Source organism: Salvia hispanica, chromosome 3 (assembly GCF_029641045.1).
Source record: "Salvia hispanica isolate PSC_SH4W2 chromosome 3, Shi_PSC_v1, whole genome shotgun sequence".
In the NCBI taxonomy this organism is placed as follows: Eukaryota; Viridiplantae; Streptophyta; class Magnoliopsida; order Lamiales; family Lamiaceae; genus Salvia; species Salvia hispanica.
The window spans coordinates 25962220-25982596 of record NC_142694.1 but is presented as its reverse complement, the minus strand read 5'-3'; the positions used below and the strand labels follow the sequence as shown (position 1 = coordinate 25982596).

The 20377-nt window shown below is 37.2% G+C and overlaps 3 protein-coding genes across 4 annotated transcripts; 1 reads left to right on the top strand and 2 right to left on the bottom strand.

Annotated features, from left to right (window-relative positions):
• Positions 1 to 5929: 5929 nt before the first annotated feature.
• Positions 5930 to 10675, top strand: LOC125214106 (potassium transporter 10-like). Of its 2 annotated transcripts, none has more exons than XM_048114989.2 (10): positions 5930 to 6225; positions 7444 to 7669; positions 7760 to 8014; positions 8131 to 8181; positions 8291 to 8341; positions 8418 to 8678; positions 8771 to 8823; positions 8932 to 9052; positions 9132 to 9386; positions 9483 to 10675. In XM_048114989.2, the coding sequence occupies exons 1-10, from the start codon at positions 6178 to 6180 to the stop codon at positions 10562 to 10564; spliced, it is 2403 nt and encodes an 800-aa protein (XP_047970946.1). In that variant the 5' UTR covers positions 5930 to 6177; the 3' UTR covers positions 10565 to 10675. The 2 variants fall into 2 exon arrangements, with proteins under 2 accessions (XP_047970946.1, XP_088924470.1); XM_089068344.1 differs by lacking the exon at positions 5930 to 6225 and adding an exon at positions 6805 to 6919.
• Positions 10676 to 10834: 159 nt separating this feature from the next.
• LOC125214107 (dihydropyrimidine dehydrogenase (NADP(+)), chloroplastic-like) lies at positions 10835 to 12994 on the bottom strand. Its single transcript, XM_048114990.2, has 7 exons — positions 12612 to 12994; positions 12089 to 12343; positions 11848 to 12018; positions 11637 to 11749; positions 11363 to 11549; positions 11179 to 11288; positions 10835 to 11085 (listed from the first exon to the last, which is right to left on the bottom strand). Exons 1-7 carry the CDS (start codon positions 12849 to 12851, stop codon positions 10929 to 10931), a joined length of 1233 nt encoding a protein of 410 aa, XP_047970947.1. The 5' UTR covers positions 12852 to 12994; the 3' UTR covers positions 10835 to 10928.
• Positions 12995 to 18699: 5705 nt separating this feature from the next.
• Positions 18700 to 19863, bottom strand: LOC125210094 (mitogen-activated protein kinase kinase 9-like). The gene has a single exon (XM_048109674.2). It carries the CDS (start codon positions 19839 to 19841, stop codon positions 18906 to 18908), a length of 936 nt encoding a protein of 311 aa, XP_047965631.2. The 5' UTR covers positions 19842 to 19863; the 3' UTR covers positions 18700 to 18905.
• Between the last annotated feature and the right edge of the window lie 514 nt (positions 19864 to 20377).

The window sequence follows — 20377 nt, the reverse complement described above, 5'->3', positions numbered from 1 at the left end:
CATAAAACTAGTAAATTAAGAAAAAAAAAATTATTGAAATTTATACTAGAATTTAGAAGAGATAGAAAAAGTAGGAGACCAGGTAGCCATAAGTAATCTGCCTAATTATTCAAAATGAAAAAAGACTAAATTTTGTGGATGAAGCTAAAATAAACAAAGAAAAACTATTGATTTTGGACGGATACGGTGATAAATATATATACTCCCAAAAAATATGTAAACTCCTGAATCGGAGTGTGTAAAAAAGGATATTAGGATGTATGTTGTTTTAGTCCACCAACTACGACAATGTTTAAACAAAATGTGAATATTGTAAGATACTCCAATAATTTGATATTGGTGAGTCTGAAATTAATGTGGTCCTAAGACTATTTCTTCCCTTTATGATCAGTGTCGTGTCACGAATGACTAAACATCTGCGCCTTCAATTTTTTGGGACTCCAATTTCGTATACTGCACAATGCATGCTTATAATTAATGAATGAAACGAGAGTAAGTGTAGGGTTTCACACACGGATTTGGATTTATTTCAACATTGAAGCATTGTTTTCGGTACTTTTGCTGGACTCCGTGATTATTATTCTCTCCATCTCTTAAAAATAAAGATTTTGAGTACAATACGAGTTTTAATATGAAGTGAAAGTCCATGAATACAAGCAGACTAATTTAAAACAGAAATTGACAAAATAAATTATTTTTGGAGGATAGAACAATTATTTCATTATTGCCGTTCCAAATATTTTATTAACAAAATACACGTGTTAATTGCTAACTACGAGTGAGATATTTTAAATAAGCCCATTTTCTAACCCTCTCGTATTGGGCCCATTAAAGCCCATTTTCGTTATCTCCCAAACTCCAGCGATGATCCAATAACACTACATGAAGATAAATTGAGTTAATATCCATTTAATTTGATAAATTGATGATCCAAACATTTGTAATCGTAATAATGAACTCAAAAATGTACTCAATATATAAATGCCATAAATTTATTTGAAATTTTTTTTTTTTTTTTTTAATCCAATCCAAATTTTGGTATCGTTGTTGGCCAAAAAAAACCACAACATAAATAGTTGGGATTACGAGAGAGATGGATAATGAGAGAGAAATAATTAAGGATGGTCAATACAAACTATAGATTTATAGGATGACTATCGTTAAAAACGGTGTCGACTACAAAAGAATAGATATATTTATATGATATATTCATCATACATTTATTCTTACATTGCAAAGATAATTATTTAATAATCTTAAATTATTTTATACATAAATTTATGGTAAAAATATGAAAACAACAATAATATAAAAGTGTAGAATGAATATATTCATATGTTATAAGTGAAGAATTTAAATAAATGGGAAACAATAAGCATAATAAATGGAGAATATAATGTACTTGAAGAGTATAAAAGTAAATTGAAAAAACGCCTAAGGGCATCCGCAGTGGGGTGGACGAATCGTCCGTCGCATCGTCCGCCACTACAACATCGCGGACGATGGGTTAACCATCGTCCGCGCCCGATACATCGTCCGCGGACGAAGCACGGACGATGCTCATCGCCTGCCACTGTGGCATCGCGGACGATGCTCACGCGTTTTGTTTTTTTTTTTTTTTGATTTTTTTCTAAAAAATTTTCTTATTTAAACACTACAATTCTCTACCATTTCACACACTCCAATTTCATATCTCTTCAATTTCTCTTCAATTATTCTCTCTCATCGTCTCAAAAATGAATCCCGGCGACTACGATTTGAGTACATCGGATGGCTGCAGACGGGCCTTGACTCGAGCCTTGTTCGATGCCGTTAATGAAGCCGCGGCGGAATGTTTGGCACAAATGCAGCGGGAGCAGGCAGCGGCGGAGGAGGCGGCGGCGGCGGTGGCGCGGGTCCCTCGCCCCATACGACGTCGGACGTATGTCCCCGCGAGCACGACGTAGCGCACGAACGTATGTTCGCAGATTATTTTGCCGAGAATCCAAGGTGGTGCCCGAATGTTTTTCACCGACGTTTTAGAATGAGCCGAGATCTTTTTCTCCGCATTGTGCACACGTTGGAGGGACGTGATGAGTACTTCCTGTATCAGGAAGACGAGATCGGCAGACCCGGATTTACGCCGTTGCAGAAATGCACGGTTGCAATCCGCCAGTTGGCCTACGGCACAACAGCTGATATGTTCGACGAGTACCTTCACGTCGGGGACACAACTGGCCGCGAATGTCTCAAGACTTTTTGTAAGTTAGTTGTGGAGGCTTTTGGCGACACATATTTGCGACGCCCGACTGCTGATAATTGCCAGAGTCTGATGCGGATGCACGAGACGGTGCACGGCTTCCCTGGGATGCTAGGGAGCATCGACTGTATGCACTGGCAGTGGAAGAACTGCCCGACGGGGTGGAAAGGCCAATTTACCAGTGGCTACAAGGGCAGCCACCCTACGATGATTCTGGAAGCCGTCGCTGACCACCGCCTCTGGATCTGACATGCCTACTTCAGTGTATCCAGGTCGAACAACGACATCAACGTCCTCAACTAGTCCACCCTATTCGTCGATCAGTGCAGGGGTCGCGGCCCGACCATCGAGTTCACTGCCAACGGCCACAGACATCATATGTGGTACTACTTGGCCGATGGCATATACTCAAGGTGGGCTTTTTTTTTTAAAGACGATCAGCTGCCCAATTGGTGAGAGGAGAGTCTTGTTTGCGGCAAAGCAGGAGTCCGCGTGGAAGGATGTGGAGCGGGCTTTGGGGTGCTCCAATCGCGGTGGGCAATCGTGAAAGGTCCGGTGCGTTTCTGGTACAAGGAAGTCATCGTCGACGTCATGTATGCGTGCATCATCATGCATAACATGATAGTCGAACAAGAACGTTGACATGTCACCGATTGGGTGGATGATGAAGCCGGATCTAACTCCAGCACGACGACCTCGCCTGTCACTCGAGGATTACCGATGGGCTTCGGTGCGGTTCTACAGCGACAGGCCTCAATGCGCAGCCAACTAGACCACACTCAGCTCATGACCGACATGATTGAAGAAGTTTGGAACCGCAACCGCCGCCGTTGAGAATTTGTAGTTTTTTAATTTCGTATTGTAACGTTTTAATTTTAATGAAACGAAGTTTTTTTTTTCAAATTTTGAAGTATTTAAATATTCAAAATAGATAAAATGCTTATGGCGTCGCTTAGGGCGGGCTATAGTCCGCCCCACTGCAGGTGGAATGGGCGGAGGATAAAATACTGACGTGGCGGTGTATAGGGCGTCGCTTAGGGCATCGCTTAGGACGTCTCACTGTGGATGCCCTAAAAGGGAATTTGCATATATAACTTTTTTTTGGATACCCTGCATCATCAAACTAATATATTGTACTATTACTATATTTAAGCTACAGAATATAAAGAATTTCTAATATTATTTTTTTAATGTGGGACATTCTCTCTTTTGTCACTCTTTGAATAACTGAAGCTTGTCTGTTGTCATTGTTTAACAATGTAAATTCAATGTGATGGTTACAACACAAGCCCAACCAAATTCTGATAGCGATGAATAATCCATTCTTGAATCAGCATATAGTATGAGTACTTGCATTATATTAGATGCCTATATCTGTTCACGGTATAGCTTGTTTACATACACTTGATAATCAATAAATTGTTTAAAACAATACTTGTACTACTATTTACTTTACATGTCTTTATTTATATGTTAAAATATAATCAATTTAAAAGAATTAAAATTACAAAATATAGTACTTCCTCCGTTTCTGAAAAATATGAACTATTTTCTTTTTAGTCCGTCTCTGAAAAGTATGAACTTTTTAATTTTAGAAACTATTTTCTCTCTAATGAGTTGTGACTCATTCTATACTAATAATACTTAAAAACTTTTTCTTTCTATCTATACATTAAAATTTGTACTGACCTAAATATTCATATTCTTTGAAAACGGAGGAAGTATAATTGATCCGAGTTGGATGAGATTTGAACAATAAATGGAATTAGGCAGATTTGAAATGCATGTGGCTTAACACTCACTTTTATATCTTGTCGGCTCACATGGATAATAATTTGTAAGTTGAAAATATCTTTAAATTTCTATTGTCCAACTCAAACTGGAAACCATAAACCATATGGTTACTTTATATTATATTTCCCCTTAATTAAGCTAGTGCCAAATTAAAGTTCCCATCACAATGTCTACGGCCACACCCAACTTTATTTTGTTGAATATAAAATTAGTTCCCATCACGAGATTCACTATATATATGTCCAAAGTAGTGTTGAATGGATTCATATCGTCTAGATTAACCAAAATTTGAAATTACTGATATATATGTCCAAAAATATGTAGTACTAACAATTTCTGTTCTTTTAAAAACTACAGTACTATGAAAAGATACAATGTAGTACATCAATTCTAGTACATCATTAGAGGAATTCAATAGTAAACAAGACATATGAAGGGACGTTACCTAATTATACTAGTATCATTAATTCCAGAACACAAAATATAGGGGAAATGAGGAAGAATACAAAATAAATCCGCGACATAGGAGTACTACATAGCAATAAATTCTAAATGTAGAGAATTTTTATCAAACATGATACCAATTGCATGTATATTTAAGGTGATTTAATACTACTAGTCTACTATTTATCATCCAGTCCAAAGCTTACCATCCTACACGATTTGCATTCTTCTTGTTTATAAAATGTTTCTATATCATTATATACTAAAAACATTAAGTCAATTTTCGTCTCACAATATTTGACCAAGAGTATCCAAACACCATCAATTTTCATCGAGTGATGATAAACAACCAAATTTTGTACAACCAAAATAAGGTTATATTAATAATTTGATGTATAAATTATATTTAAAATAATAAATGTAGTAATTGGACAAGTTAAAAAGACTTATTAGCCTTTAACCTTATTTTTTATTTTTATATTTGAATGTTATTTCTGTTGTTTTTAAAATTTAAATTAAAATATGCACTAATTATTTTTATGGTTCTAAAAAAGTAAAAAAATTATACACAAATCATAAATATATGGTCATAATATTATTCACTTTCCATGTACTATATATACATCCATATATTTCAATTAAATGGATAAATAAATTTATTTTTTAAAAATAAACTAGTTTTTAATTGTACAAAATTTGGTTATCGATTGATTTTCATCATTTACATTTTAATTTGAATTTAGTACTGCCAATTAGATAAACAACTTGATTTGGCAACAGGTAATTATTGCTTTTGTCACTATTAAACAAAAACACAACTGTTTGCCGTTCCGTTCCAACAGTTTGAAGTGACAGAAATACTACTCTGATTTCCTTTAATATTCCATGAAAATATAATTCTTTTTTTAAATTTAAAAATTACTGTCTGGAGTACTTATGATAAGTTTTTATTTATTTCTAAATCACATTTTGTACTAACAATAATTTAATTACTACTATATTTTTCTGTTATTTCTCATTTACAACTCCAGCAATTTTTTTTCAGCACAGTAGATTATTTGCGATAATTCAGATTTCAACTTATGAAATTATATTTCATAGTAATTGCTTATTCAATTTCCGTTTGAAATCCCTTTTGCAAAATACATTTAATTAAAAAAAGTAGTGTTCTTTTATATTTTGGTCAGTCCCATAAAACTAGTCGAATTATATTTTTGAAAAGTTTATTTTTTCTTCTAAATGTGATAGGAGTTTATTTTCAAGTAAGAATATTTCAATATTTTTACTTATCACTTTTATTTATCAATTTCATTATGTACTAAAACTTGTGTGGTGAATATGAATAGTACATTAGTTGATTAGGCATGCATGCACTTACTCAAATGATTATATTTAATTAATTATTTATATGCAAATAGATGTATATTTGTACAAATCTCCCTCCCTCTCTGTCTCTCTCATCACTTTATCCCTCACGTTTTCCCACTGGTTTTGTCGCCCTCTCTCTCTCGTTTTCCCCTTGGTTTCATCCCTCTAGATTTCCAAGACCACATTTTTGGAGCACTCTTGTGTTGCTATCCAGCTATACTCCTCTTCGCCGAACAAATTTCATGCCAGATTAAAACAGTTTCCTGAATTGTTTCTGGCCTCTTTTCTTCTGCAATCAAGCTCCCTTGCTCTTCAATTCTCTCATGTGATCAATGGATGCTCTGGCCATAAGTTCTGTGCCTATTTTTGTAAATTTTAGAGTAAGTTCGCTCAACATTTTTCTCCGCTGCTGTTCATTTTCTGGGATTTGCTTTATGAGAAAACATTCCTTTTTGCTTTTATTTTTGTTTATATTTTCTATGCAAAATGTATGGATTGAATTATTTCCTAAATTTCGGAGATTCTAATTTTTGCAATAAATTCTGGAGATGTGGTTCCACTTCAGCCGGCCTATATATGTGTGGTATTTATTCTTGATGAATTATGTGCTTATCTGCATATGCAACCATTGATTTCTCTGATTTGTCACTGTACTGACTGAGGATATAATTTAGTAAGTTACTATTTTATTGGGGATAATATTATTTATTAAGTGCTAAAATTCAGTCAACTGCTGGGAAAATCTGAGTTAGAGTGAAGGTGCTGGCAAAAGTAGGCTTAGGCAACAAAGACTATTTAATTTAGATCCATAACATTTTGTGGTGGTATATGTAGTCAACTAATCTTTTGCCTAATTTTGCTTCAGTTTAGGGTAAAAGGTTTTATCTCTAGGTTTAGAAATTTCTGTACAGAAATTTTCCCATCTACTTCCTCAGGCATTGATGAAAGAAACAATGAAACATAAATAATGGAGTTGAGAAAGGCATTCACCTTTATATACTTGAATAATGAGCAGATAAAATTTTTCATACATTCTTGGAAATGATTCGAGACAGTGTTATGCATACTGCGCTGGTACATACTTGAATGCATATCAACATTTACAATCTAATGTATTGAAAGTTTGCTGTTTCTGATTGATCTTCGAATCTTTTCTTGGTTTGCATTATGTTTACCATTTACTGTGCTGGGGGTAGTTTTTATAACAGCCTTGTTTGGCAGGATTTATCATTAGGAACGAAACTGAAGATTCATTCCAAAAGCTCGAACATAAAATGGATTTATTTACAGTAATTATGTATCCAATTCAGAATGGTTTTTAGAAGGAATTTCTGTGCTGTGGTCTTATTCGCATGAAAAGAGATAAGGAATTCTTTTACAGGAAAATGCTAAGCATCTCTTTTATTAGGGACAGATTCTTAAACCATAAATTTCCTTTTGATTTTGTTTTTCAGTTACTGACTTTGCTCTATCTTTTGTATTTAATGCATTTGTATTTTGTCAAACTGGTTGATGCAAATTTGTACATTGTCTGTCTTATGATTCTTGAATTTTGGCCCTGAATAGTATTGGACTTTAACAATATTGTGGATATGCAGAAAGACACATGGATGCAGACACTCATTTTGTCATTTCAGAGCCTTGGTGTAATATATGGCCGCTTGAGCACGGCTCCCTTATATGTACTCGAATCAATTGACCCAGGGGAAATTTCATCACCAGATGAAATGCACGAACTCTTCTCATTTATCTTCTGGACCCTAACCATCATTCCGTTGCTGAAGTATGCTTTCATTGTACTGAAGGCTGATGACGACGGAGAAGGTAATGATCTTGATGCTTTATTGAGCTGGGGGATGGACTGTAAGTGTTGGTGTGCATTTTGAAACTCAGACTTCATTGATCTTTTTGCAGGTGGTCCATTTTCATTATATTCGTTACTATGTAGGCATGCTAAAGTGGGGCTGATTCCATCCAATAGGGGTTCGAGCAAGATCTTGAATCAAGAAGAAGAGGAGGTCTCTTCGGATCCATCCAAGGGAAAACCAGAAAATAAAGCGAGAAATGCTATAGAGAAATATAAAAGCAGTCACTATTTGCTGTTATTCCTTGCTCTGCTTGGTGCTTGCATGATACTAAGCGATGCAGTTCTTACGCCAGCAATTTCTGGTTGGCCTTTTGTTTGATAAAATTATTACTTTCAAATATAGTCTTCATTGAGTAAACTACAATTATTTGCAACTGATAAGACCGGAATACTAATCTTAAATTGTGTTCAAGTGCAGTGTTATCAGCAACATCTGGTCTTGGACGATCAATGGCGAAAATATCAAAAGGTATGACTTTGATGCATATACCAGAAACAGGAAATTTTATCTTTTGAACTATAATTACTATAGTTGTATTCTTTTATATAAACTAAAAGCTGTTATCTGTTTTCACCAGTTTTCTCCTCGCGTGAAACAGAGGACCATGTGGCAAATGCCTTGAAGAAATGTAAGTTGTTGAGTGGATTGTAAGTACTTTTTTAAGCTATTCATTCAACGTTCTGATTTTCTCTAAATATATCCAGATGTACCGACTCCTGTCGCATGTGCCATATTGGTTTGCCTCTTCACTTTGCAGCATCACGGAACCAAGAGAATTGGGTGCTTATTTGCTCCAATCGTCATCACATGGCTCATCTTCATCAGCGGGTTTGGCCTCTATAATATTATTCATCATGATGCCTCGATCCTCCGTGCAGTCTCCCCAGTATACATGCTGAGGTTCATGAAGAAAATTAATCTCCGACACTGGAAACTCCTAAGCAGCATTGTATTATGCATTGCAGGTTGGATCAGGCATCCTAATTGATTCAATGTCTGCACAGTCGTAACATTTCATTATTGACATTAAATATTCTTTTTGGCTGCGTGTAATCAGGATCGGAGGCAATGTTTGCAGATTTAGGTCATTTTTCCAAGAAATCTATCAAGGTAAGTATAACTTGACACACATTGAATTTTTACAAAATCTAAAAAATGTTGAGAAGTTCTGAGCCCTGTCTCTAAGATTGTGAACTACAAACTCTTCCTCTAATGCAGATAACATTCATATGCTTCATATATCCCGTCCTTTTGTTAACATATGCTGGACAAGCTGCATTTGTCTCGAAGAATCTTCGTGTTGATGGTGCATTTCATCTAAGTGAATCTATACCTAATAGTAAGATTCGTCTGTCCTCATATGTCCCTCTCTGCCCTGGATCATCAGTTCTTATTATTGACAATGATCGATATTTCAGGGAGTCTGGAGCATGTATTTGCTGTGTTGTCGTTGTTTGCTTCGGCTGTAGGAAGCCAAGCAACCATTACAGCTGGATTCTCCATCATACACCAGTGTCAGGCACTTGACTGTTTCCCCAGAGTAAAAGTTGTTCACACGTCGGATAAAATTTTCGGGCAAGTCTATGTCCCCGATGCAAACTGGATGTTTATGATTTTGAGTATAGCATTCACCATTGGCTTGCATGATATATCAGAGCTTGCAAAAGCAACAGGTATGACTCTCTCGTAGCATTATCTCTTTATCAATGGAGCTTACTCGACCTTTTCCTAGTTGAGAAATTTGCTGTTCTCGTCGTTTCTGATGGCAGGTTTGGCTGTTACTGTGGGCTTGCTGGTAACGACTTGCTTAATGTCGCTCGTGATTGCACTGTACTGGGAGAAGCATTTGTTTGCATCAGTATGTTTTCTGCTCTTCTTTGGCTCCATTGAGGCGATATATCTCTCATCAACGTTGACGAGCTTTTTCCACGGAGCCTGGTGCTTGATCATCCTATTCTTATTCTTTATGACGATCATGGCCTCCTGGCACTATGGCACTCTCAAGAAGTATGAATCCGATGTGGAGAACAAGGTATCGATCGAGTGGCTAACGGATTACAGCCCCGGCCTTGGGGTTTCAAGGGTGCCGGGCATCGGCTTCGTCTATTCCGATGTCGACATGGGAATCCCTGCTTTCTTTACTCATTTCATCACTAATATTCCTGCATTTCATCAAGTGCTGGTTTTTGTAACCTTCAAGGCTTCACCGGTGCCGTACGTCCACTCGAGCAGGCGGTACCTCATAGGCAGAGTCGGCCCGAAAGAGTACAAAATATACCGCTGCATAGTACGCTACGGATACCACGACAACGTCAGGGACACGGATGACTTCGAGGACCAAATAATCAGCTCGATCGGAGAGTTCATAGCGAGGGAGGAATATGATCAGGAAGCTCTGAATTCACCCGAAGGTCGGATGATTGTTCTGGGGACCCCGTTGAACAACGGGAGCGGGCTGATCACCGTGACAGAGACGAGCTCGGGTGAATGCGGTCCGAACTTGGGGGAGAGCGAGTCTCGACGTGGTCTGCTGCATGGTCCATCAGGCAGCAGTGGCAGTCCTCCTCCTCCGGTGAACAGGAAACGAGTCCGATTCATGCTGCCCCCAAAGAGCCCTCAGATGCGCGCGTCAGTTAGGCAGGAACTGGAAGAGATCATCGACGCTCGGGAAAGCGGGACGGCGTATATCTTAGGGCAGTCTCATTTGATGGCGAGGCAAGGCTCGAATTTGTTCAAGAGACTGCTGGTGATGACTTATGTTTTTCTTGATAAGAACAGCAGGGAGCCTCCAGTTGCACTCAATATTCCTAATGCTGCTCTCTTAGAAGTTGGAACTGTTTATAAAATATGATACTATACAATGATGAACATCAAGAACAACGAAGTTCTTAGTTTTACTACTAAGTTTTAAGTTTGTAGAAAATTCCAAAATTCAGCTAAAGTTCATGATATTAACGACCAATTTCCCTATAGAAAATCCTTATATTCAACATGATTTGAAAATATCAAATCAAATTTCAAGTTCTCCCCTTTGCTTGATGAATGATGCTGGAATTGTATTGTACTAGCATGAAGACAAAATGGAACAGAAATCTGCTTTTCAAGATGATGAAACAAGTAATTTAAAAGAACAACTTGGGCTTTCCATTATTGAATTTTGTGTTGCTACAGACACAGGCATACACATGAAAAGATTCACATTTGATCAGGACTCATCAGTTTGATACCATACTCTCCGACTCTTTGACAAAGCCGTCGCCTGTCCAGTCTCTATCCGACTGCAGCCCTTTCTTGGTGGCCTTCCTTTCGCGAATTGCCTCTTGTTGCCTTGCCACCAAATCCATGTGGGTCGTGAAGTAGTCGAGCGAAGCCCTGATCGTATACAGAGAAGAGCACAACAGAAGAACGTGGAAAAACACTTAGGCTCCTGCACATGTAAAGATGTTGAGAAAGTTGAGTTCATACCCCATGAAATCTTCTATAGATGAAAAGTTATGCTTCTTCATGAACTCCTGCAGCTCAGAGCAAAGCGTCTTCACGAGACCGTATCCATGCATCATCACGCCCGTGCAGACCTAGAAAATGCATAGATTTTGTTAGCTACTCATCTTAGTAGAAATAAGCCTCATACTTTTTTTTTGTGACCAACCTGAACTGTATTGGCTCCAAGAAGTATGAACTCAGCCGCGTCATTCCCCTTCTCAACTCCTCCGATAGCAGAAAGCGAGAGATCTTTACCAGCATATTCCTTCTTCATCATCTGTGCAATGCTCATCACTTTTGCAAGTGCAATAGGATGGACTGCCTTTGCTGAATAGCCCCCAGGAGTTGAATATCTAAGTCCGTACACAACGCAAAAATTCAGAAGCTTGTGGAGACAGTTTACATCGAGAAAAAGTTGATCCGTAACACTGTAAGTTTACCCCTCTACACAAGGCTCTGGGCGCAAGGTGTCGAGATTAATTCCCATTACACTCATGATCGTGTTGATCGCAGCAACCCCTTCGCATCCAGCTTCCAGAGATACTCTGGCTGGCTGTACAAACAGAAAACGAATTGCACCTTATGTATAATAAACCAGCAGAGCCATCCTATAGAATCGCTTCATTTTCTAACAAGTATAAAACGCGAAACCTTTGTGATGTCTGTGATGTTTGGAGTCATCTTTGCCCAAACAGGAACCGTAGCTTTGGCATTGATCCATCCACAAACTTCTTCCAAAAGTGCACAATCTTGCCCCACAGCAGCGCCCATTCTACGCTCTGGCATCCCGTGAGGGCACGAAAAATTGATTTCAAAAGCATCCTGCAAAAAGAGGCCATCAACACAGTAACAAGGAAGCTGGCATCAGTGAAAGATGATCCTGTGTGCTTACAATTCCAGTTTGCTCGACCCGGTCAATGAGCTCCTCCCACGCAGCCTTGTTGTACTCCTCCATGATCGAAGCAATAAGTATCCTGTCCGGAAACTCCTCCTTCAACTGCTTAAACTCTTTCAGCATAGTTTCCAGAGGCCGGTCGCTTATGAGCTCGATGTTTTGCCATCCTATGATCTCCCCTTTGGGCGCTCCAGCCCGTAATCGAGCATATCGAGGCGTCACATTCACAACTTTTGAAGCATCCAGTGACACCTGCACATGTTGTTCATGATCAAACCTCTCTCCTTCTTCACCATTTCATCAGATGTATTCCTATTTTTAAGCAAGCTTTTTGAAATTGTAGGCTATAAAAGGTGAGATCATGCCTATAAATCTATGATTGATTGTATTTGTCTGGGCATAAATCCAGATCACCAAGCTTCAATTACTTGTAATCATCATCCAGAATCGTAAGAAAACACACAATATTCAGGCCAATTAAGAATTTTGCAATGAGGAAAGAGGTGTAGTAAAACGGTACCGTTTTGGCGATGACAGCGCCCCAGCCTTCATTGAAGGCGCGCTTCATGACAGTGTAGTTGGTGCCGGGAGGGCCCGACCCGATGACGAAGGGGTTCGGCATTTTCAACCCGTTTGCAGTCACACTGAGATCGGGCTCTGCCCCAGCCCGCGCGGATATTCTGAACCCGACCCGGTTTCCGAGGCTGAGCCTCCGAGTAACCGGAGTGCTGACGTGGGAAGCAAATCTGAGAGATTCCATTTGTTATAGTTTGGTTTGGAATAGTTGAGATGGGAGATGAACATGCAGGAATCAGTGTTAAATAGAGATAATGTCAATAATGAGTTACAAACAGCTCAAACTAGCATCATCATAGCTCTAAAGATTCTCTTTTTTTTCTCCTTGTTTTTTTTCCATTTTTGGTCCAGCACTGACCCTCTACGGTAAACAAAATGGGTAATTGCCAAACATATTACTCAATTTAACCACTTCATCATTATGCTATTGATGTGATCATTTGCTAAAAAACCGCATAGGGAAAGTGGCGGCAACTCTCCGAAATTTCTACATCAATTAAAACATTTCAAATTAAAATAGCTTCACGCAACTTACTGCTTATCATCACTTTATTAGTTAATAGTAGAAAGTTGTTTTAATTAAATAATTGTAATTAAAAAAACATGGTTTAAAGTAATAAGACGCAATCTTTTTGTGATTTGGCTGTTGATAAAAGAACGGCCGATGTACCATGTCATAAAAGACCTATTTATGTTTAATGAATTCGAATAAATGGAAGTAGGGACGGAGCTAGAAATTTTTAGTAAGAGCGCCAAAAATATACATGAAGATAATTTAAACATTCAAGAAGAGGCAATTAATGGAAGATTAATACAAAAAATGTTATAGCAAATTATATTTATATATTGAGGTAACTGCTTTTAAAGTCACCAACTTTCCATAAATTCCGGTTTTTCCCACAAACTATAAAAAGCTCGTGTAATGTCACGAACTTTATTGTCGGTTGCCATTTTCCCATGTCAGGTTTTCCGGTCTGATTCAAACTGTTCGTTTCCTATTAATACAATGTACAAATTCTTTTTTCTTACTATCGTTATCTTCGTCTTTGAAATAGCTTCGCGTGGGTACCTTGTACGCCTCAATCGGAACTCGGATGAAGAAGTTATGGCCATTTGATGAAGGCTGCGACCTTGTACCATCATAATGGCCATAACTTCTTCATCCGAGTTCCGATTGAGGCGTACAAGGTATCCACGCGAAGCTATTTCAAAGACGAAGATAACGATAGTAAGAAAAAAGAATTTGGACATTGTCTTAATAGGAAACGAACAGTTTGAATTAGACCGAAAAACCTGACATGAGAAAATGGCAAACGACAAAAAAGTTCGTGACATTACACGAACTTTTTAAAGTTCGTGGGAAAAACCGGAATTCATGAAAAGTTGGTGACTTTAAAAGCAGTTACCTCTTATATATATGTAGTTAAATTTGAGCAAGGGCATTTGCCCATCTAGCAATAAGCTAGATCCGTCCCTGAATGGAACCCATGAGATATGTAGATTTCAATGAAATAACAATGTTGGTCCAATGGCACGACGTCCTAATTAATGGCGTGCATGGATCTGGAAATAATAAATTAAAGAAGAAAAGTGATGGGTGGAAAAAGTGGAGAAGGTCCAGGTAGAAAGGGCATTTGCAACAGCGTGCTTAGCGAATGAAATAAGCATGTCGTCGTGTGGTTATTCTTCAGAGTGAAGAGCTACACGAACATTTTGAAATCCAGTTGTTCCTGACTACAAAAAGGCTACAACATTACGACACTAAGTTGTCAATCACTGCAATGAGTTATGAGGATGCCCTAACCATGTGATTTCTTCATAATTGGCCTCCGAAGTTGAATATAAAATAGGAAATGGATGTTTTGGTTTGATTCCAAGCACAAAGATCTGATTAGGGAGTAATTTTTTGCTGCATAAAATGCTTCAGAATATGTCTTTTATATTCCATTACTCTGAATCTGGCATCAGAACTGATTTTGGGCCGAGGATATAACATTATTTATAAGCAACTTTAATTTGGGCCAAACCAGTTCAAATCCAAAATAATTTTAATACGACCTCTACTTCCTATTGAATTGTGTGTGTTAGGATGGTTTATTAATTTATTTCTTTCTATATACTTTTTTAACTATTAGAGCGAAATTTGAAATCATTACGTGTTTCAAATGGATTTTTTACATTCAAAATACTAATTATGGAAAGTAAATCAATTACATAGGAGAATGTATTGGATGTGGATGTTTAGTAGACTCCCAGTAATATTGTTAATTTCGTTGATGAGGTAACATCAATATGCACTACCAATACCCATGATTAAATAATGACCGATTTAGAAACCGCAATAACGGTGCATAATCACGTGAATTATAATTGACAGACAACAAAATCACAAATACTAAATTAAACAAGAAGTTAATGAATCACATCACTAATTCGACTGTTGCATATAAAAAATAGAAGCACATCCATACTTATGCGTTGTAAGGTCAAAATAATACAATGATTAATAGTAATTTTTTTTTTGTATTCAAGCCAACAGGCGATAGAAATAAAAAAGGCATGGCTATATATAGAATCTCCTTTTTTATTTTCTTTTAAACGGTCACAATGAGAGTAACCCAAATCATTTATTAGATTGACTTAAATATTTGTACTTAAGATAGATGTAGTTTTTTCGTGTAAGTAACACTTGCGGATACTTGATTGACACTGGTATTCGAAGTCATCTCTGTTGAACTTTCGCTTATTACTTTTAGATGTATAGGATTATTCAATCATATTTGTTCCCCATCTACCTAACGTTGCAAAGTACTCCTATATAATATGAATAGTGCTTTATGTGATTAGTACGTAATTGTATTTCAATTGTTTTATTGTTGCAAAACATGGAGTAATTGATTTGGTGTATTTAATATTTCGTCACTTCTTTAAAGTTATCTAACCAACATCGGTATTCCTCCTCCAGAAAAATATCACACTTTCTTTTATCCTATAATAAAAGTCGCATTGCAAATTTCACTTTAAATAAATCATCATTAATAATACATTCAACTATTCTTATTTCTTAATAATGATTTCAATATCCTTTTTTCTCTATAATCTATATTATATTATATTTTTTTTTCTTTCTACTTTTCGTACTACTACTAAATTACATTCGCTAAAATTATGTGTTATCCACAAAGTATGTCTTTCTTGAGACAATAAGGGGCCGTTTGGTAGCTATGTTTCGCCTAGGTTTATTTGTGTGTTTGGTAGTTATGTTACCAAACATAGTAGCCCGTGTTTTATTTCCGGCCCGCACAAAGCCCACTGAAAATCTTATGTTTTAGTCATATTTGTAACTACCCAAAATCCTATGTTATTTATCATGGAAGCCTAGTTAAGTTAGCAAAATACAATTTCACCCATCAAAATTTCTAACCCATCAATTTTACTTAGTTGTTGTATTGAAGGACGTCATTTTCCTATTAAATCATATTAAGAATTTTGTTGATGTCAATTTGTTGTTCTAATTATATTACTTTGTTATTTTATTTACATTATATTATATTATAATATTCTCATTATATTACTTTATGTTCTCGTTATATTACTTTACATTAAATCATATTATATTCTCATTATATTACTTTATTTACATTATATTATATTATACTTATAATTACGTAATACTTGAAGGCAATTACTTTTGTTTTAAACATAACATTTTAAACTTCAAAAAATTGAACATATAAAATTTGGTACTTGATAAAATATTTTCATATAGAATTTGTCCAAAATAATAATTGATTATTCATAAAATTTGTCCAAAATTATTAATGCTCACAAAAATAGAATACCAAAATAAATATAAGTTTTTTGATATAAAGATGCTAATTTTTGTAAGGAGTTTAGCTTGAAAAGATGTTAATTTTAAACAAAATGATTTTATAGGAATTATTAGGGCAAAATGATGATAGTTTAGTAATTAACTTAAACTAATGAGGATAATTTTGACAATCATAATTTTAATCCTTACTTGTGACTTATTGTACCAAACACTACAATAAGATAACTCACAATTATCTTAATCTACCAAACACCCAATATATGTAAATTAACTAATCGAAACTATGATTACTATCATAATGATATCGTGTCTAGTCTAAACATGACATAGCTACCAAACAAGTCCTAAGAGTATTATCTTCCAAAATAAAGCTACTTATGCCAAATAAATGAAAAATGAGAATTGCTTTATTCGCTGTAATGAATATATTACACAATGATTGATTTATTGCATCCGCGAGTATGATTCACTATTTGTTACTAATATAAAACTAGTAATAATGGTCCATCTTCGAGTTTAATAATGAGAAAAATAAAAAGGTAAGCGAAGCTACAAGGTAGAGGAGGCCAACAAGTGGATTATTTCAAATCATGAAAGCAATGTGGCAACCAAAGAGTAAATAAAAAAGTTAGCATTATGGATAAATGTGCCATCCTTTCACGTGGCCCATCTATATTTAAAACGTGCTTTAAATGAAGCCACTATATTTTGGAAGCTAGTGGCGGCGCTTCCCTGACCCGACCCGACCCGACCCGAATGAATCTGCTTCGAAACCACCTAACTTTCTGTTTGTCTTTTTTTTTTCCGTTACGTAATCGTTTCAAAATTATTGAATTGGAAGTGTTATACAGCTAATTCTCTGCAATACAATGATTGCATAAATTTTTAGAAGTGAGTGAACTGCTACACAATATATATAGCATAAATTTGTCATTGAAATTACATTAGTAATTTAATGAATCAATATTTATGTTAGGAGATTTCAACTGAAATTGTAGTTTTGCAACTCCCCGTGGATTTCCCGAATATTTCCAAACCGCATCCCACAGACAAAAAGAGACTATTTTCATAATTTTGGTCATATCTTGTAAAAATATTTTTGGTAACATTTTGTCTTCAATAAAATAAATTTTATTTTTTCCTAACAAAACTCAAATTATTTTTTATCTTGCTCTCCTATCTTACCAACAGTACATCTTACCAATTGTACATGTCATCTGCTATATACTCAGAAGGGAGTATATAGTCATCCACAACGCTATCTCTTATCTCTTATCCATCTCTTAACCCCCTCATCTATTCACTATTCATGAGCCCACTGTACCTTTTCATTCCATCTCTTAACTAAGAGATAGCATCTACATCCCTCCATCTGTTAACCATCTCATCTCTTAACTATTCATTCAATTTCATTTTTTTTTTTTCAACAAATCCAATTAATAAAAAACACACTTCATTAAATAAAATAAAATTACAACTTAAAATCCTAAAAATATAAAAAAAAAGTACATAATTAAAATCATAAAAAAAAACAAAAAAACACACCACTAAAAAAAATGGAGGCAAAGAAGCAGAAGAAAGAGTTGTCTAATGATAGATAATTTGTGGGAATGATTTGGTATTTATAGAAGTGATTGGAGACTTTAAAAAAATTGTAAAAAAATTACAAAATTTGAAAAAAAACGGTTATAAACAACTATAAACGGCTAGTATACTTTTTGGAATTTTTTTATATATATTGTTTAATTTTTGAATTTTTTTTGAATTTTTTATAAAAAATAAAAAAAAATCAATTTTAACGGATATAAACGACGCCCACTCGTGGCCGGCGAAGTGGGCGTCACGCACGAACCACAGCTCGTCACGTCGCCAAGCTCGCCAGCTGCCTTTTCAGAACGAAACGCAGGACGAGACGGAGACAAGATGGCGACGAGACGGAGCTTGCATCGCTGTCATCTCGTCTCTCCGAGATGAGATGGAGACACCCACGCGATGTGGGTGCCCTTAGTACTTGAGAAACATAAAACACAAATGTCTCTTGAAAAAGTTTGGTACTGAAATTGGACTGTTAAAATTTCACAATTTGAAAATATACCCAATTTTCATAAAATCTAATTTTAATGGGAGTACTCCATTTTGTAAGATTGAAAAGAGAGTAAATAATTTGAAATTTGAATCGAGTGCTTGTTACTATTGAGTATTGAATACTAAAGCAAATTAGATTAATTTTTCCCAATTTCTACAGCAATTCAATGGTTGTTTCATTGTACCGTCGAAATGGATCATGATTCAGAGAAAGAATATACACGAGAAATTCTCCTACGATTTTTCCAAAATTAAAAAACAAAAAAAAAATGGAACAAAAAGAGGAAGGATTCGCTATATCTGAAATCCCCTAAAAATTCTTCACGCCGACGACTGCAAATCAACGCCGCTGACGAAAGGGTGCGCCAGCAGCTGCGTGGCCGTCCACCGCTTGCTCGAATCCTTCTGCAAACAGCACTCCACAAAGCTCCTAAACTCCCCCGACGTGCCCTCCGGCAACGCCGGCGGCTCCCCGAAGCATATGGCGCACATTAGCGTCGCCCAGTCCGGCCTCTGTCCCGGCGCCAGATACGGAAAATGGCCGACGTAGAGCTCCAATAGAGTGAGCCCCAAGCTCCATATATCGCCGGCGTAGACGTCGTAGTTTTTGGATCCGAATGAATCCGGGTCGAAGCGCTCCGGGCTCATGTAGGCGCACGTGCCGACGTAGGAATTGCAGGGATCGAGCGTCCTTTGTAAAATTTTACTGACGCCGAAATCGGAGATTTTGATTTCCATTTTCTGATCGATTAAGATGTTAGAGGGCTTCAAATCGCGGTGGACGATCTTGTGCGAGTGGAGGTATTCGAGGCCGGTGAGGATTTGGCGGCAGAGGTTCGAAATTAGGGATTCGGTGAAAACGAGGCCGTTTTGGAGGAGGGTTTCGAGGGTTCCCATGTCCATGTACTCCATACAGAAGGCGATGTCGCCGCCGGGGAGGTCGAAGACGCCGTGGCACTTGATGACGTGGGGGGAGTCGGTGCGGCGGAGGATGGAGGCCTCGCGGAGGACCTGGCGGCGGACGGCGGGGTCGCTGTTGCCGTGGACGACCTTGAGGGCGTAGACGGCGGAGGTCTGCTTGTGGCGGACTTTGTAGACGGTGCCGCCGTTGCCGTGGCCGAGGACCTGGAGCTTCTCGAGGTCGGCGGCGGAGATGGCGGAGGGGGGGAGGGGCGGGGGGAAGCGGGAGCGGTGCTCGGAGGGGGAGGGGAGAGGGAGGCGGAGGTTGAGTTGGCGGCGATCGCGGACGAGGGCCATAGGAGGATAACGTGCGCAGGGGGGGAGTAGGATAAGAGCGGAGAGGTAGAGAAATGAAGAGAGGGTGGGAGTGATGTGTGTGTATATAAGTGGAGCACGTGAGATGGCGGGCGGAAGGGGGTGGGAAGGGGGCCTCTTATTTTTGGATTTTTTGGTGATTTAATTAATCTGATTTTAATTCGGTATTGCACGAGTTAGATGTAATCTTTTGAGATTTTGGTTATTCCTTTTTTTTTTTTTTTCGTTTTGTGGGACATGTGAACTAAGAACTAACTAACGAGATGAGACAAAAGGATAGGGAAATTCGATGATCAATGGGTTCAAAATATAATGGGCCAACCGATTCTTACCAAATAACCAACTCCTAATTAACTGTATGTGAACGCATTTCAATTTTTTTTCCTATATTTCTCGACGGTTAGGACAATGTTATAAGAATTCCCGAATTAAGGGGGTGAGAATGGATGTTCATTGGTAATTGACAACGTAATTAATTTGGCTGAATATACAAAAAATAGATCATACGTATAAAAGTT

Coding starts and splice junctions, on each gene's coding strand:
- LOC125214106 (XM_048114989.2), top strand. CDS start 6,178: ATGGATGCTCTGGCCATAAGTTCTGTGCCTATTTTTGTAAATTTTAGA. Junction 6,226..7,443: donor CTATTTTTGTAAATTTTAGA/GTAAGTTCGCTC, acceptor GTGGATATGCAG/AAAGACACATGGATGCAGAC. Junction 8,824..8,931: donor TTTCCAAGAAATCTATCAAG/GTAAGTATAACT, acceptor CCTCTAATGCAG/ATAACATTCATATGCTTCAT.
- LOC125214107 (XM_048114990.2), bottom strand. CDS start 12,851: ATGGAATCTCTCAGATTTGCTTCCCACGTCAGCACTCCGGTTACTCGG. Junction 12,344..12,611: donor GCGCTGTCATCGCCAAAACG/GTACCGTTTTAC, acceptor CAACATGTGCAG/GTGTCACTGGATGCTTCAAA. Junction 11,550..11,636: donor CCAGAGCCTTGTGTAGAGGG/GTAAACTTACAG, acceptor GTACGGACTTAG/ATATTCAACTCCTGGGGGCT.
- LOC125210094 (XM_048109674.2), bottom strand. CDS start 19,841: ATGGCCCTCGTCCGCGATCGCCGCCAACTCAACCTCCGCCTCCCTCTC.